We start from the raw sequence: 14,231 nt of genomic DNA, 5'->3' as shown, positions 1-14,231 counted from the left end.
GGACGCCGTTGGCTTGGGAGAGCCCCTGGCCCCAGTTGTGAGGGGACGGCCTCCCCTGCCCGAGCCCCAGCCCCCCTCCCAGCTCACCCTGCACCTTATGGTCAGCGGCTCTCCTGCAGTGCTCCTCCCCCTCCTTGGGCCGGCCGTCAGTCTCCCCGCTCCCTCGTGCAGGTGGGGAGTGGCGCCTCAAGTACGAGCGGGCCGTGCGCGAGGTGGACTTCACCAAGAAGCGGCTGCAGCAGGAGTTCGAGGACAAGCTGGAGGTGGAGCAGCAGAGTAAGAGGCAGCTGGAGAGGAAGGTGAGCCAGGCCGGAGGGCCTGGGGGGGCTGGGCGGGGGCTCTGGGAGGGTCCTGGCCTGGATGCGGGGCCTTGGTCCCTGACCGGGCTCCCTGGGAGGCTGCCTGGCCCAGGCCCCGCCTGTTTTACAGGTAAAGGAACTGATCCAGAGAGGTTAAGCCACTGGTCTGCCCCGGGCGGGCAGTCAGCTTCTGAGGCCCTGATTCCAAAGCAGCGCCTCCCACTGCCCCACAGGCCTCTTTTCTGATCCGAGCTCCCTGACTTTTGACCCCAAACTTCTTTCTTCCCCACCCGGTGGTGAGTGGTGACCAGGGAATGCAGACTCACCTGGCCCGGGAGACCCGGCCTGGCCCGCACCAGACCACGCTTCACGGTCCGCCCGGAGGCCCCCCGGCCAGCCTCCCCCGCAGAGCTTGGCCCCTCCAGCCCCATCCTCACTCCTCCCACCCCAGCTTTGGGCATGAGAATCGAAGCAGTATCACTGGCTTCCCGAAGGGGCATGTGGGCCGTCATCCTTTCTCACCGCCCCCCCAAGAACTCTGAGCTGACCGCCCCCTGCCCCCTGCCCCACTCCATATGCTGGAATGGAAACTCCTCCAGGCCAGGGGCTGGCTCACTTGGTCTCTGTATCTCAGTGCATGCTTAAATAATATTCCTTTCCCTCCCCCTCCTCCCCCTTCCCCTTCCTCCCTCCCTCTCTCCCCTCCTCCTTCCCTTCTTCTCTCCCTTCCTTCCTTCCCCCCTCCTTCCTCCTTCCCCCCTCCCTTCCTTCTTTCTTCTCTGCCTCTCTTCTTCCCTTTGAAATAGCTTTCCCCCCTTGAATAGTTTTCTGAAGCTATTTCTTTTTTCTTTCTTTTAATTGTAGTTAATAAAAATCTATTTTCTTTCCCTCTCACTCCATGGGAGAGGGAGGGGAGGGCACCCTTGTAACAAGTGCGCCAGATCATTTCCCTATTCAGTTGTGTCTCAGGCTGTGACTGGAGTCAGTCACTTCCCCCTTCCTGCCCATTAAGTTACTGTTCTTGCCATTAGCCTGCCCCCTGACCTCCCAGTCTCCCCAATCCCCCCATATTTCCTGTCTCTCCCCTGCTCCCCCTGCTCTTACTTGAGCTAGCTCGCTCTCTCCCTCCCTCCCGTTTCCTTCTCTATTTTTCCTTCTTTCTCTCTCCTCCCCTTTTTTGTGTTCTGTCTCTGTCTCCCTCCTTCTCTTCCTCCTGTCTCTTCTCTCTCCCTCACTCCCTCTCTTCTCTTCTTCCTCCCCTCTCTCTTTTTCCCTCCCTTTCTTTCCTTCCTTCCCTCCTTTCTTTCTCCCCCCTCTCCTCACTCCCTTCTCTCTCTCTTTCTCCCTTTTTCCTGCCCCCACTCAGATCCCACATCTGCTCCATGACCTCTCCCATGGCCTGTGGGTTGCTCTGACCCCCCATCCTCTCTCTGTCTTGCCTCCCCAGCTGGTAGACCTACAGGCCGATAGCGATGAGAGCCAGCGGACCCACCAGCAGCTCAAGAAGAAGTGTCAGCGGCTCACGGCGGAGCTGCAGGACACCCGGCTTCACCTGGAGGGCCAGCAGGTCCGCAACCATGAGCTAGAGAAGAAGCAGAGGAGGTGGGTGACGTGGGCCCCGCTTGTGCTCCTCCCCCGGCCTCCAGGCCCTTCATCCTTTTCTTTCTCGCTCAGATAGAAGTTGAGGGTGTTGAATTGGGGATCCCCAAATCCCTCATGCTAAGACATCTCCCAAACCACTGTAAGGAGCCCCACAAATGCAATTCCCTCCTTCCTGCCTTGGAGAGCTTAACTTCTTCCAAAATACCAGGTGTCAGGTGAGGAGCCATTTCCACACATATAGTGAGCTTTCAGAACAAATTTGGGGTGCAGGTCTCGATAGCTGGGCCAGATGGATAGCCCTTTTATGAACACTTCACCCCATCTCTAGGGCAGTCATTCGAACGAGGGCCAGCCAATCTTGAACCTTGCAGGACAGAACAGCCGCTGAGGTTTCCCCAAGATGGAGGGTCCCCCATTCCTTGAAGGTCCCTGTTCACTTTCCCTCAGCTTGACTCAGTCACACAGACCCCCAAACACCCTCCTGACTGCTGTCATTAAGCTGCAGAGCGAGAGAGCCTTCCATCTCATTATGATAATGATACAAAGGAGGGGGGCAAAGCCCTCACTGGAAGAAATCCAATCTAAATTAATTTCCCTAGTGGGGGCTTCTTCATTAGGAGAGGAGGTAAAGCTTAGGAGCCTATGGTCCCCTGGGGAGGATGGGAAGCCCCAGTGGGATGAGAAAGTCCCCAACCCCCTTAGGATGGGGAGGAAAGGTCCCTCCGCCAGCACCAAGGGCTTGCCCCGCCACGGGTACACCTCCATCCAGCTGGCCTGGGGACCGGTTCGTGGCTCTGAGATACCCATCGGAACAGCACCCACTGAGTGGCGGGAGCTGTGGAAGGAGCCCTTCAGAGCTCACCAGTTGTGCGGCTCAACCTCCTGCTCCTGAGCTCTTGGGGACTGATAGGAAGCAGGGGTCTTATTCCCCTGTAGACCCCTCCCACTCACCAAAATGGCCTCCTGTCCCCCTCAGCAGCCCCCACGATCCATCTTGTCCCCAGAGACAGGAATCCTCAGCAGGGCCAGCCTAAGAACTCCCCTGCTTCCTATTCCCCAAGCCCCCGGATGACAGCGCCAGCCCAGGCTGGTTAACGTGCTATCGAGCTCCCTGCTGGGCACCTTATTAGATTTGGGGGCCTGGAGCTGGGGGAGGGGGTAGGATAGCATTTCATTTTGCCATGGGACTGCCTGATTAGCTATTCAGAGAAGGTGTTAAGAGAAATTTCAGCAATTTACTCGTTATTTAGAGTTTCTAGGCAGGAGTGAAGGAGAAAAAGAGAGGCCCCCCCCCCATCGTATGCCCGCTGAAGCACGCTGCCAGCCGAGCACGGCGGGGAGGTAGGGGAAGGGGGAGGTGGCGGCCCTGGGAGGGAGGCCGTGCAGTGTGGGGCCTGAGATGGCTCCTGCTGCTCCTGTGGTGGGCACGGCTGCTCCCAGGGGTCAGCATCAGGATTTCTCAGATCAACAGCATGGCCAGGAGGTCACGGAATCAAACATTTTGAATCGGGAGTTTGGGCCATTGAGTCTAACCCGCTTATTTTACAAATGGGGAAACTGAGGCCTACAGGGTCCACAGATAGTAATCCCTCCTGGTCCCATGCTGCCTCTCAGAGGAAAGCCTTGGCTGGGTCTGTTGGGAGGATCCCCCATGGGGCAGAATGAAAAATCTAAGCCCTGACAGCCCCAGGGAGGGGAGCTTCATCTGGGGACACTCAAGTTCCCCAGGGTTAAACTAGTAACTGCCTGAGGCCAGATTTGAACTCAGGTCTTCACTTCAGGGCCAGTGCTCCATCCACTACAGCACCCAGCTGCCCTCCCTATGGGTGTCAGACAGTGCAGCACGTTGCCAAAAGGACTGGCTTTGGAGTTAGAGGAGCTCGGTTCAAGTCCTACCATCTGCGTGGTCCTGAGCCTGGCAATTTCCCCGAGTCTCAGCTTCCTCCCTCTGTAAAATGAGGGGGTCGGACGGGTGGTCTTTGGGCTACCCTCCAGCCTAGGCTCTCCAGAGCCAGCTTTCTGCCAGGATTCTCGGCTGCCTCCCTTGCCCGCTATTCCCCGGTCACCCCAGGAAGCAGCAGGACAGAAGTCGCTGACCTCAGTCCGGTGTTCTGTCCCATTCCAGGTTTGACAGCGAGCTCTCCCAGGCCCACGAGGAGACCCAGCGGGAGAAGCTGCAGCGGGAGAAGCTGCACCGGGAGAAAGACGCCCTGCTGGCTGAAGTCTTCAGCCTGAAGCAGCAGATGGAGGTGAGCCGGCCTCCGAGCCCCCGCCGCCAGGGTCCCAAACTCCCCACCGCCATCACCGGCTGAGCTATTTTCTTCTTTCGTTCCAGGAAAAAGACATGGACATTGCAGGCTTCACGCAGAAGGTGGTCTCCCTGGAGGCGGAGCTCCAGGACATCTCTTCTCAGGAATCCAAGGACGAAGCCTCTCTGGCCAAGATCAAGAAGCAATTGCGCGACCTGGAAGCCAAGACCAAGGACCAGGAAGAGGAGCTGGACGAGCAGGCGGGGACCATCCAGATGCTGGAGCAGGTAAAGGGCCTCTCTGTGCCTAGCCCCGTGATGAGCCCTCTAACAAACTGTGAGGCAGGTGCTGGTTGCCCCCCACGTTGTGGACAGCCCCAAGGTCACACAGCTGGTCACACGGGGCGGGCTTCCAGTGGGTGCCATGTTGCCTCTGGGGCTTCCACTTGTGTGTCTCCTCCCCTGGGATGTTGGGGGAGAAAGACGCTCATCTGATCGATTGCAACGCCCAGCTAGATGCCTCTAGGAGGAAGCAAACGCCTTCCTTTCTTTTACATGAATGATATCTTCCATTTTTCTATTGCCTACTTTCCCCAGCACGTCTTTCCTCCTCTTCCCGATCCAGATAACCGGCTCTTTAGAAAGAGTAAAGGAGAAAGATAAGTCAGAAACCGATCAACAAAATTCACTAGCATCACTCCAGTCTGACAGTGTGTGCAGTCCTCTGCACCCACAGCCTTTGCAAAGAAGAGAAGGAATACTTTTTCATCTAGTCTTCAGGGCCAAGCGGCAGCTTTTTAGTTTGCTAAGCCTGCCCAGCCTGACCTCGGAGACACATTGGACGGGTACATTTAGGGCGAGGGCCGTCATCCTGACCTGCACCTGGCCACCAGACCCAGATGGCTGTGGAGGAGCAAGTGAGGCTGTGACCCTCGCTTAAATCCACTCACTTGTATGTGCTCTTCCAGAGCAAAGGACAAACCACAGCAGTGTTTAGGGCTGCCTGGGAAGGCAAGGGAACAATTCCATGTGTCTGTCTCCTAGGCCGTGGTTTGAAAGGGACTAAAAATATTTACATTTATTAGGCAGCTCCTCTGTGCCGGGCAGGTGCTGACTGCATTACAGATAGCTCATACACTTCCTTCCTCCAACAACCCTGGGAAGTAGTTGCTATTTTTATTCTCATATCACAGTTGAGGAAACTGAGATTAAATGACTTTCTAGAGTCATACAGCTAGGAAATGTCTGAAGTGGATTCGAACTCAGATTGCAGGCCCAGTACACTATTCACCAAGTGACCTGGGTATCAGGGAAATGTGAAGCCCAAGGGATAAACAGCAGCCTCCCCCCACAGGGAGAGCCACGGGCAGCCCCTTCTGAACAGGAGCCATGACCCCGAGAGGGGACTGTGGTCTTATCCGTCTGTCTGTCTACATACATATATATGCAAACGTGTGTATGTATGTTTACATATATATATATATATATATTTATATATACGTGCATGTACATATATACACACATACGCATATATACGCATACAATCTTTTTTTTTGGTAAGGCAGTTGGAATTGAGTGACTTGCCTAGCATCACACTTAGTATTGAGTGTCTGAGACTGGATTTGAATTCAAGTCCTGACCCCAGGGCTGGCGCTCTATCCATTATAGCGCCCCTACTTGCCCCTCATCTCCTCATAACTGAGCTTCTAGTGTCAGCCCCCCAGGGCTTCTCTGTAGTGCCTGGCTACCCCTGGCAAGGACCTTTGTCTTCTCCAGAAAGGCCGGCCAACTTAGTCCGTGTGAGAAAGAGAGAGAGACATTAAAAGGGAGGTAGCTGAGCTGGGCGGAGGCGCTGAGAAGTTACCTCTGGAACAAGTCTGGAATGCTCCCTGCTGTTTTCCTGAACCTTCCCCATAAGACGATCTCCCATCTCCCTGCCTTTGTACAGACTCTGCCCCTCATGCCCTCCATCTTTCCCTCCTCATCTTAGAAACTCTGATCTCTTTCAAAGCTTGGCTCAAGGGACTCTTCCTCCATGAGACCTTTCTCATGTCGCCTCCTCCTTCAAAAAAACACACAAGCCCCAAACCCTCCATTATTTATTTGTACAGATTTCCTATCTACTTATACATGAGTGTGTGATGGGCAGCGGGACATAGTCCGAAGGCCTGCACCTAAGTCCCAGCTCTAGCACGCTCGGGCTGAGGGTCTTGGTGCCTCAGGCAGCTCTTCAAGGCTGTGAGAGCCAGAGCTGGTGCCAGTGTGTGCACCAGTTAGAGCAGGGGGGGGGGCATCCAGCTACTGTGTCTCTGTGGGTTGGAATAGAATAAAATATAAAAACAATGCTGTGACTTGGAAGGAGGGGCCAATAACAGGAAATCTAGGAGATGAAAGACAAAGTATATTCATGAAAATCCATTTTGAAAAAAGAATATACTAGAACATCAGCTCTTTGAGGGCAAGGATAGTTGCGTGTTTGTCATTGTATTCTCAAGACCTGACACACTGCCTGACATACAGTAGGTGTTCAATAAGTGCTTTTTGCTTGACTGACTGCATTGGGGTGCTGGGGATGAGCTGCTCTGAAGAATTCCTCTTGTCTGCCTTCAGGCCAAGCTTCGACTGGAGATGGAGATGGAGCGGGCCAGACAGACACACTCGAAGGAGATCGAGGGCCGAGATGAGGAGGTTGAAGAGGTCCGCCAGTCGTGCCAGAAGAAGGTAAGGATGTCTAATGGTGCACCTGCCACCAAGACTTGGCACCTGCAGCCTGCCCCTGGTGCTCCCCGCCCCCACACCCAGTCCTCCCCACCTAAAGGGGGAGTGGTCACCCAACTACTTCCTGGCCTCCCCTTCCCCAGTGTAGGTTCATGGAGTCCTTAGCAAACCTTGTAGAAGGTCAATCAAGAACTGCCTTGTATTTCAGGGCTGCCTCTGCCTTAGCTGCCCTGAGCCCCTACTTCCCTTCCTGTTCTCTAGGGCCATCTGAGAAGGAAGAGGTGGGATTGATCTTGGCCCCTCCTTTCTGATTGTTATTCATTGTGTGGGTGGTCTGATGCCCCCACCTCCTGGTATGCCACAATGGCCCTGGAGCTGAAAGGGACCTCTGAGATCACTTAGCTCAAGCCCCCTATTATAAGTGGGAAAACTGAGGCCTGGAGGGGTTGTGCTCCATCTCAGAGGCATCCTGGGCACCGAGCCTGGGCACACTGTTTATTCTCCTTGTGGAAAAGGAACTCGGGCTGATGGCGGGAGTGTGTCTCAGCCTTGGAAGGGCTGATGGGCATTTCTTTCTTCCCTGGGGCTTTAGTTGAAGCAAATGGAAGCTCAGCTGGAGGAGGAATATGAAGACAAGCAGAAGGTTCTACGGGAGAAGAGGGATCTGGAGAGCAAGCTCACTGCCCTCAGTGACCAGGTGAGAGAGAGCTGGGGTCAGGGCTGGGTTTGGCTGGGAGGCCATGGTGGCGGCACTCAGGGCTGGCCAGGCTCTCACCTCCTTGCCCCACATCCTGCAAGTGGTGGGAGCCATGATGGGTCACAGAGGTCAGGGAGGGAGCTGGGCCCCTCAGCCACAAGTGGTCCCAAGAATGGCAGGATAGATGGATGGATGGATGGATGGATGGATGGATGGATGGATGGATAGACAGATAAACAGATAAGAGGCAGATGGATGGGTGGATGGATGAATAGATATATGGAGAAAGTGGGAGAGACAGAGCAATAAATACAAAGGGAGGTGATAGGAAAATAAATATACATAAATAAATAGGAAGAGAAATGGTAGGTAAGTATAGATAGAGAAAGATAAATAGATACACAAATAGCTGGATAAGATAGTTGGATAGGTAAATATACAGAGAATGTTAGACGAAATGGTTGAATAAATAGTCAAGAGAAAGCAATGGACAGATGGATAAATGGGAAAACATATAATGCATAAATACAGAGAGAAAAATGATCGATCCATTGATTGATTGATTAAGCATTCATCAAGCTCTTACTATGTGCTAAGTTTACCCTGAGGATGTGGCCCCTCCTCAAGGCCCTTACCCTCTCATGTAAAAAGGCTACACATAAAGGGGAGCTGGGAAGGAAAGGGAAGGGCGCCAGCTGCAGTGAGGGGAGAAATTCAGAGAATGAAGTGAGTCATGCTGGGCCTAAGTATCCGGGCTAGGGGGGCACCAGTCAGGAGAATGTGGGGTCCCGGGAGAGAAGGCAGCTGGTGAGGAGAGGGATGTGACCAAGATTGCGGCCCTCCTGAAATAGGGGGATACAATTTGGGAATGGCGGGGAGGCAGCCAGCCAGGTTTCACAGCCCGCGTTCACGCAGGTGAGTCAGCGAGACTTGGAGTCTGAGAAGCGCTTGCGGAAGGACCTGAAGCGGACCAAGGCCCTGCTGGCGGATGCCCAGATCATGCTGGACCACCTGAAGAACAGCGCACCCAGCAAGAGGGAAATTGCCCAGCTCAAGAATCAGGTACTCCTGAGAGATGGTCTCATGTTAGCCCCAGCACCCAGAGCTGGAGGGACCTTAGGAGACATCTAGTTTAATCCCAGCTGAGGAAAAAAGGGAGGCCCAGGAAAGTCACACAAGTGGTGAGTCATTGAGAGTCAGGATTCAAACCCAGGGCCCCGGGGTCCTGCCGGTCAGCATCCTGCCCGCCCCACTGCTGCTAACCCATTGCTAGCACAGTGGCCTGTGTGTAGGAGTTTGTACTTGCTTACAAATGTGTTCGATCAAATTGTGATTAGCTCTTCTCTCTTGTTCTTGAGCTTGATCCGTGGGGACCGAGAGACAGAGTTCTCCCAGCTGCTGCACCTCCCTCCTGCCATTCCCCAACAGCTCTGCAGAGCAGGGCTTCCTCCTCAGAGGCAGCTTGAGCAGCACCCCCAACCTGTACACAATGTGTCCCGCTTGATCTGTAATATCATAGAGTGAGAATTGCAGAATTTCAGGACTGGGAGCCTACTTTGTGCAGCTAGGCTAGGGAAAGGGTCCCCTCCATAACCTGCCAGCTTTAAAGCTACAATCCCATAATCCTCCTTGCTAGGTTTCCAAACCTATCATTAAAAAAAAAAAAAAAAAAAAAAAAGCCAAATCTATCTGGCATGTGTTCATTTAACAAGCATTTATTAAGTGCCTACTATGTACTGGGCACCGTGCTAGGGATGTAAAGACAAGACAAAGAAAAAGGGCAATACCCTGTATGTTCCCTCTCCTTTTAGGAGGCGTCTACACAGTCATTCATAATTATAATAATAGCTAACAGGTATACAGCCCTTACTACATGCCAGACACTGGCCTAATTGCTTTATAATTATCATCTTATTTGAGCCTCACAACAATCCTGAGCGAGAGGGGCTATTAGGGGCTCCATTTTGCAGATGAGGAAGCTGAGGTAGACAGGTAAAAGGGAGCTCGTAAGTATCTTTACAGAGAGGATGTATCCGGCAGAGGGCTGGGAAGGAGATACATAAAGACCTACATCCCTCCACAGATACATAGATGATATTCACAAGGCTAGGAAGAGAGAGATAAGCAAATCAGTAGGTGGTAGATGATACATAAGTAGCAACATGGCTGGGAGGTGGAATTGGAACTCTGGACTGGATTCGAATTCAGTTCTCCCCGACTCGGGCCCAGCCTCTCTATCCACCGCACTCCCCGCTGCCCTTCGGCCTGGGCCCGGGTCTCTGACCGTCTCTTCTGGGCGGGCGCGCTCTTTGTCTAGCTGGAAGAGTCAGAATTCACCTGTGCAGCCGCCGTGAAGGCGAGAAAGGCGATGGAGGTGGAGATTGAAGACCTTCATCTCCAGATTGACGACATCTCCAAAGCCAAGACCGGGGTAAGAACTTGGGGACGGGAGTTAATGTGGCCCTCGCTGGCAGCGGGAGCAGCCGGGGCGGTGTCGCCCCCGTCCAGACTGATGGCTCTTGGGAAACTCTCCTCACTGGAGGCAAAGGGCTCTGTCCAAGGTTGTGCCGGCAGTGAGTTGTAAATCTAGAAGGTGGAAAACTCCCCTTCACTTTGCAGTTAAGAAAACTGATGCCTGGGGAAGGATTGTGACCGATTCCACACAGCTGGTAAATAGCAGAGATAGGAGGCAGTGTGGGGGCAGCACGGGGGCAGTGCTGTGGCGCAGTGGATAGAGCACCCGCCCTGAAGTCAGCAGGACCTGAGTTCAAATCCCACCTCAGACACTTAACACTTCCTAGCTGTGTGACCTGGGCGGGTCACTTAACTCCAATTGCCTCAGCAAAAAAAAAAAAAAAAAATTCAAGCCTAAGGATCTTCCTTCATCTTGACCTCCTCCCTCTGAAAGGATCCAGTGGATTTCCAGCTGGAAGAGACCTGGGGCCTTGCTCAGACAGAAAGAGGTCAGACCTTTAGAGAGTTGGACTGGAGTCCAGATCCGCTTATGTCCTAGGTCTGAGCCGCCGGCCTCTGCAGCTGAGGAGCCAGCTCCCTTCCTGCTGCCTTGGGTCCGGGCTGTTGGAGCCATTGGCTCCCCAGCCCCAACCTCCTCCCCTTCCGGTGGGGAGCTCTGCCCCCATGGGGGTGGGGGTGGGGCAGGCTGGGGAGAGAAGGCAGGACCTGGGGAGCCCCGGCCTCCATCAGCTGTGGGGAGTGGGGATGGCCGCAGCCACAGCATCGTAAATAAAGGCAGCTAATGTGGCGGCTGATGTAAACAGGCACCCAGAGATTCAGGAAGTGCTGGCGAGAGGGAAGGAGGCGGCCCAGGCCCGGCCTGTGATGGAAAGCAACGGTAATTAGAGACCTTATTTAATGGCTTCTTTTTAATTCCTCGCCTCCCTCTCGGCCTATCGACAGAGAATTCATTACGGTGATTTGAACCACAGGCACCTGCTTAGGGCTGGGGGACAGGGAAGAGGGGCCGGGCGGGGCTGGGAGGAGGTCAGGAGGGGGGACACAGAGAGCACTCCCCCGCCGCCCCTCCCCCCACGGGGCTCTGGAAGGGTGTCGATCTTCCGGGTTTGATTTATCCCTGTGGCATTTGGGCTCTCAGCAGTTTGCAGGTGAGTGATTCAAACTCCCTAATTGCGTTAAAAAAGGCTGTTACAGAATTACCATTTTATTTAAATCCGAGTTAATAAATTTCTTGGCGGAGGCTTTCCCCAGTTCCCCACAGCCCGGTAACAAGATGGATGGGGCAGAGAAGGAGCCAACGCAGTCGTTTGGGTTTGGAATTACGGGCTAATAGATTCATTCATTTGCTAGAGCCACTGTTGGCTGTCTCCTCCCCTCCACCCTCTCCCACCCAGCATGGGGGAGGGGGGTACAGTAGGGCCTGGGGCACTAGGGAGCACAGCCGTTCTTCCCGGGAGCACTGCTCGATCTCCGGAGGCCTCTCTGGGGACCCCAGTGCCACAGCTTAGACTTGACCATGGGCTTCATCGGGGCAAGGGCATCCATCTTTCCTTTGGGTCACTGCTAAGGCTTCTCCCAAGGGATCTTTCTGGGGACTTCCCCTGAGATGTCACCCCAGGAAGGTGGCCCTGGGCGTCATCATACACTGGGGGCACAGGCCGCTGGCCTGAGGATGTTGCTGTCCCCAGTTAGGGGCGCCCTTTCACACATCTCCTGTGGTGACCCTGTTAGTCCCTGGGTACCTCAGAATCAGCCGGAGTCAGGATAAGCAAAAGGCTTTATTCTAGATCTTTAGCGGTAGAAGTGAAGAGAGTGGACAGGTAGGATCTCTGCGACCTCACCTCGTCAGTCTCTCTCAGAAGTGACCCTGGCTAGTCTCCCTGCACCTCTTAGTCCCTCCCACAATTCTCTGTGGACACCAAATGATTGGGCAGCACAGGATAGTGGGAAGGGCCATTTTCCAAGCATATTCTTATATTGTCCAACCAGTAATTAGCCTTAAGTGCCCAATTGTCCCACCTCAGTGGATTGGCTCGAGTTTCAGCCCCTTACAATCTCCCTCCAGGAGGAACCTTGGTTGTACCTAGCTCACCTTCCTCTTTTCCTAATGAGGAAACTGAGGTCCAGGGTCACACGGGTAGGGTTGGAGCATGTGTTGTTGACATGGTTCCCCACTGCTGGGATGTATAGGAAACTGGAGCTCTAGTAGTCTAAACCGCCCATTTTAAAAAGTAAGGATAGGATCCTTGATTTATTTAGTGCTTCATGGCCCCTCAGAGACCACCAGGCTAAAACCCTCCCATTTAACAGAGGAAGAAACTGAGGCCCCAGGAGGAAATCCTTCCAGAGCTAACAAATATAACAAAGGCACCATGCAAAGTGTTAGGGATGCAAAGAAAGGCAAAAATTATCAGGCCCTCAAGGAGTTCTGTCTCCTGGGGAAGAGGGAGTGGAATAAAAGCACTCCCTCTTGTAGGTTCCACAGGTGCTAAATGTCAGAAGCATTACTGAAGTTGGGGCCACTGGGCACACTGGAGCAGAGAGTCCCCTTGCATTGTGCACATCTGTGCACTCCCCTTGCATTGTGTAAGGTAGCTCAGAGGGGCCCTTTGCATTGTGCACACTCGTGCAGAGGGTCTCCTTGCATTGTGCACATTTGTTCAGAGTCCCCTTGCATTGTGTGAGGTAGTTCAGAGGGGCCCTTTGCATTGTGCACATCTGTGTAGAGTCCCCTTGTATTGTGTAAGCTACTGCAGGGGGCCTTTTGCATTGTGCACACTCCTGCAGAGAGTCCCCTTGCATTGTGTAAGCTAGCTCAGAGGGGCCCTTTGCATTGTGCACATGCGTACAGTCCCTTTGCATTGTATAAGGTAGTTCAGAGGGGCCCTTTGCATTGTGCACATCTGTGCAGTCTCCTTGCATTGTGCACATCTGTGCAGTCTCCTTGCATTGTGTAAAGTAGCTCAGAGGGGCCCTTTGCATTAGGCTCACTTGTGCAGAGCAGCAGCAGTCTGTCCTAAGTGATTGTCCCAGGGCAGCTCAGCCAGGGCACCCCAGGACGCCGGGCCTCACAGCCCTGTTTGTATCTTTCCCCAGCTAGAGGAGCAGGTGAGCCGCCTTCAGCGAGAGAAGAATGAGATCCAGAGCCGGCTGGAGGAGGACCAGGAGGACTTGAATGAGCTCATGAAGAAGCACAAGGCTGCTGTAGCCCAGGTGCTGGCCCTGACCTGTCTGCTCCCTCCCCGCCTTCTCCTTCAGCACCCATAGAGCCTGGCATTGCTCCCCACCTGGAAACAGTAGTGGATCCCTATTGTCTGTAGACGAGCCATAGACTCCACTGTTAGGCTTTTAAAGCCCCTCAGGACTGGCTCCAGCCTCCCTCTGCATCCTCTCTAGACATTGGCTCCCCAGGCCTCCCATGCTCTTGGGTAAGCTAGTGCAGAGGGGCCCTTTGCGTTGTGCCCAGCTGGCTTTTTCCTCTGCTCCCCAGCCCTCATCTGCAATGCCAGAGACCCCCTTTCTTCCTCCAAGACTAAGCTTAGGCCCAAACCCCCCAACCCGCTCATGCTGCCTCGTGTTTAACTATTAATTTTCCTTTTCCTTCTTGCATTCATTTCTGTGTGCCCTTCTTGTTTCTTCTATTAGAATAGTGCCTGTTCTCAGTAGGTGCTTAATAAATGCTTGTTAATTAACTGATAGATATCCAAAGCACTTCTGCTGGCAAGATGGGAGGGGGTGTGGTGGGATGGGCCTCTCCCAGGCCTTCGAATTGAACTCCTTTTTCTATAAAACAACTCCCCAAGCATTTATCGAGTTCCTACTGTGCATCAGGGGAGACAGAACAAGCAGGACCACGTCTCCTGCTCTGGAAGCTCATTCTCCGTCCTTTTCCCCAGGCTTCCCGGGACCTGGCCCAAATGAACGACCTCCAGATTCAGCTGGAAGAGGCCAATAAGGAGAAGCAGGAGCTCCAGGAGAAGGTAGCGGGCCTTGGGCTTGCTGGGCCCTGGTGTCGGGGAGCAGCCCCCATCCCCCTGGGAAGGCTACGGCTGGCGCTTTCCTGACTTTCTTTGGGTGCTGAGCTTCCCTTGTATTCTGTGGAGAGAGAGATGTGGACCAGGACCTGGAACGTCCAAGAGAGGGAGGGGAGTTCTAGCCCGGCCCCCACATCCTTGCCGCCCTTCCTCCAGGG

The 14,231-nt window shown here is 53.9% G+C and overlaps 1 protein-coding gene across 10 annotated transcripts in view; it reads left to right on the top strand.

The window, feature by feature from the left end:
• Nucleotides 1-14,231, top strand: part of MYO18A (myosin XVIIIA) — a 137,536-nt gene that overhangs the window by 105,063 nt on the left and 18,242 nt on the right. For all 10 annotated transcript variants that reach the window (XM_074263752.1, XM_074263751.1, XM_074263750.1 and 7 more), the window contains 10 exons: nucleotides 172-299; nucleotides 1,747-1,901; nucleotides 4,027-4,150; nucleotides 4,237-4,437; nucleotides 6,760-6,870; nucleotides 7,460-7,564; nucleotides 8,480-8,626; nucleotides 9,882-9,995; nucleotides 13,136-13,252; nucleotides 13,936-14,019. In XM_074263752.1, the coding sequence (XP_074119853.1) occupies nucleotides 172-299; nucleotides 1,747-1,901; nucleotides 4,027-4,150; nucleotides 4,237-4,437; nucleotides 6,760-6,870; nucleotides 7,460-7,564; nucleotides 8,480-8,626; nucleotides 9,882-9,995; nucleotides 13,136-13,252; nucleotides 13,936-14,019 (1,286 nt within the window). The remainder of the gene's footprint in view (nucleotides 1-171; nucleotides 300-1,746; nucleotides 1,902-4,026; nucleotides 4,151-4,236; nucleotides 4,438-6,759; nucleotides 6,871-7,459; nucleotides 7,565-8,479; nucleotides 8,627-9,881; nucleotides 9,996-13,135; nucleotides 13,253-13,935; nucleotides 14,020-14,231) is intronic.

Source organism: Sminthopsis crassicaudata, chromosome 4 (genome assembly GCF_048593235.1).
Source record: "Sminthopsis crassicaudata isolate SCR6 chromosome 4, ASM4859323v1, whole genome shotgun sequence".
In the NCBI taxonomy this organism is placed as follows: domain Eukaryota; kingdom Metazoa; phylum Chordata; class Mammalia; order Dasyuromorphia; family Dasyuridae; genus Sminthopsis; species Sminthopsis crassicaudata.
Note: the sequence above shows the minus strand (reverse complement) of the source record. Positions and strands in the feature narration are given on the sequence as shown.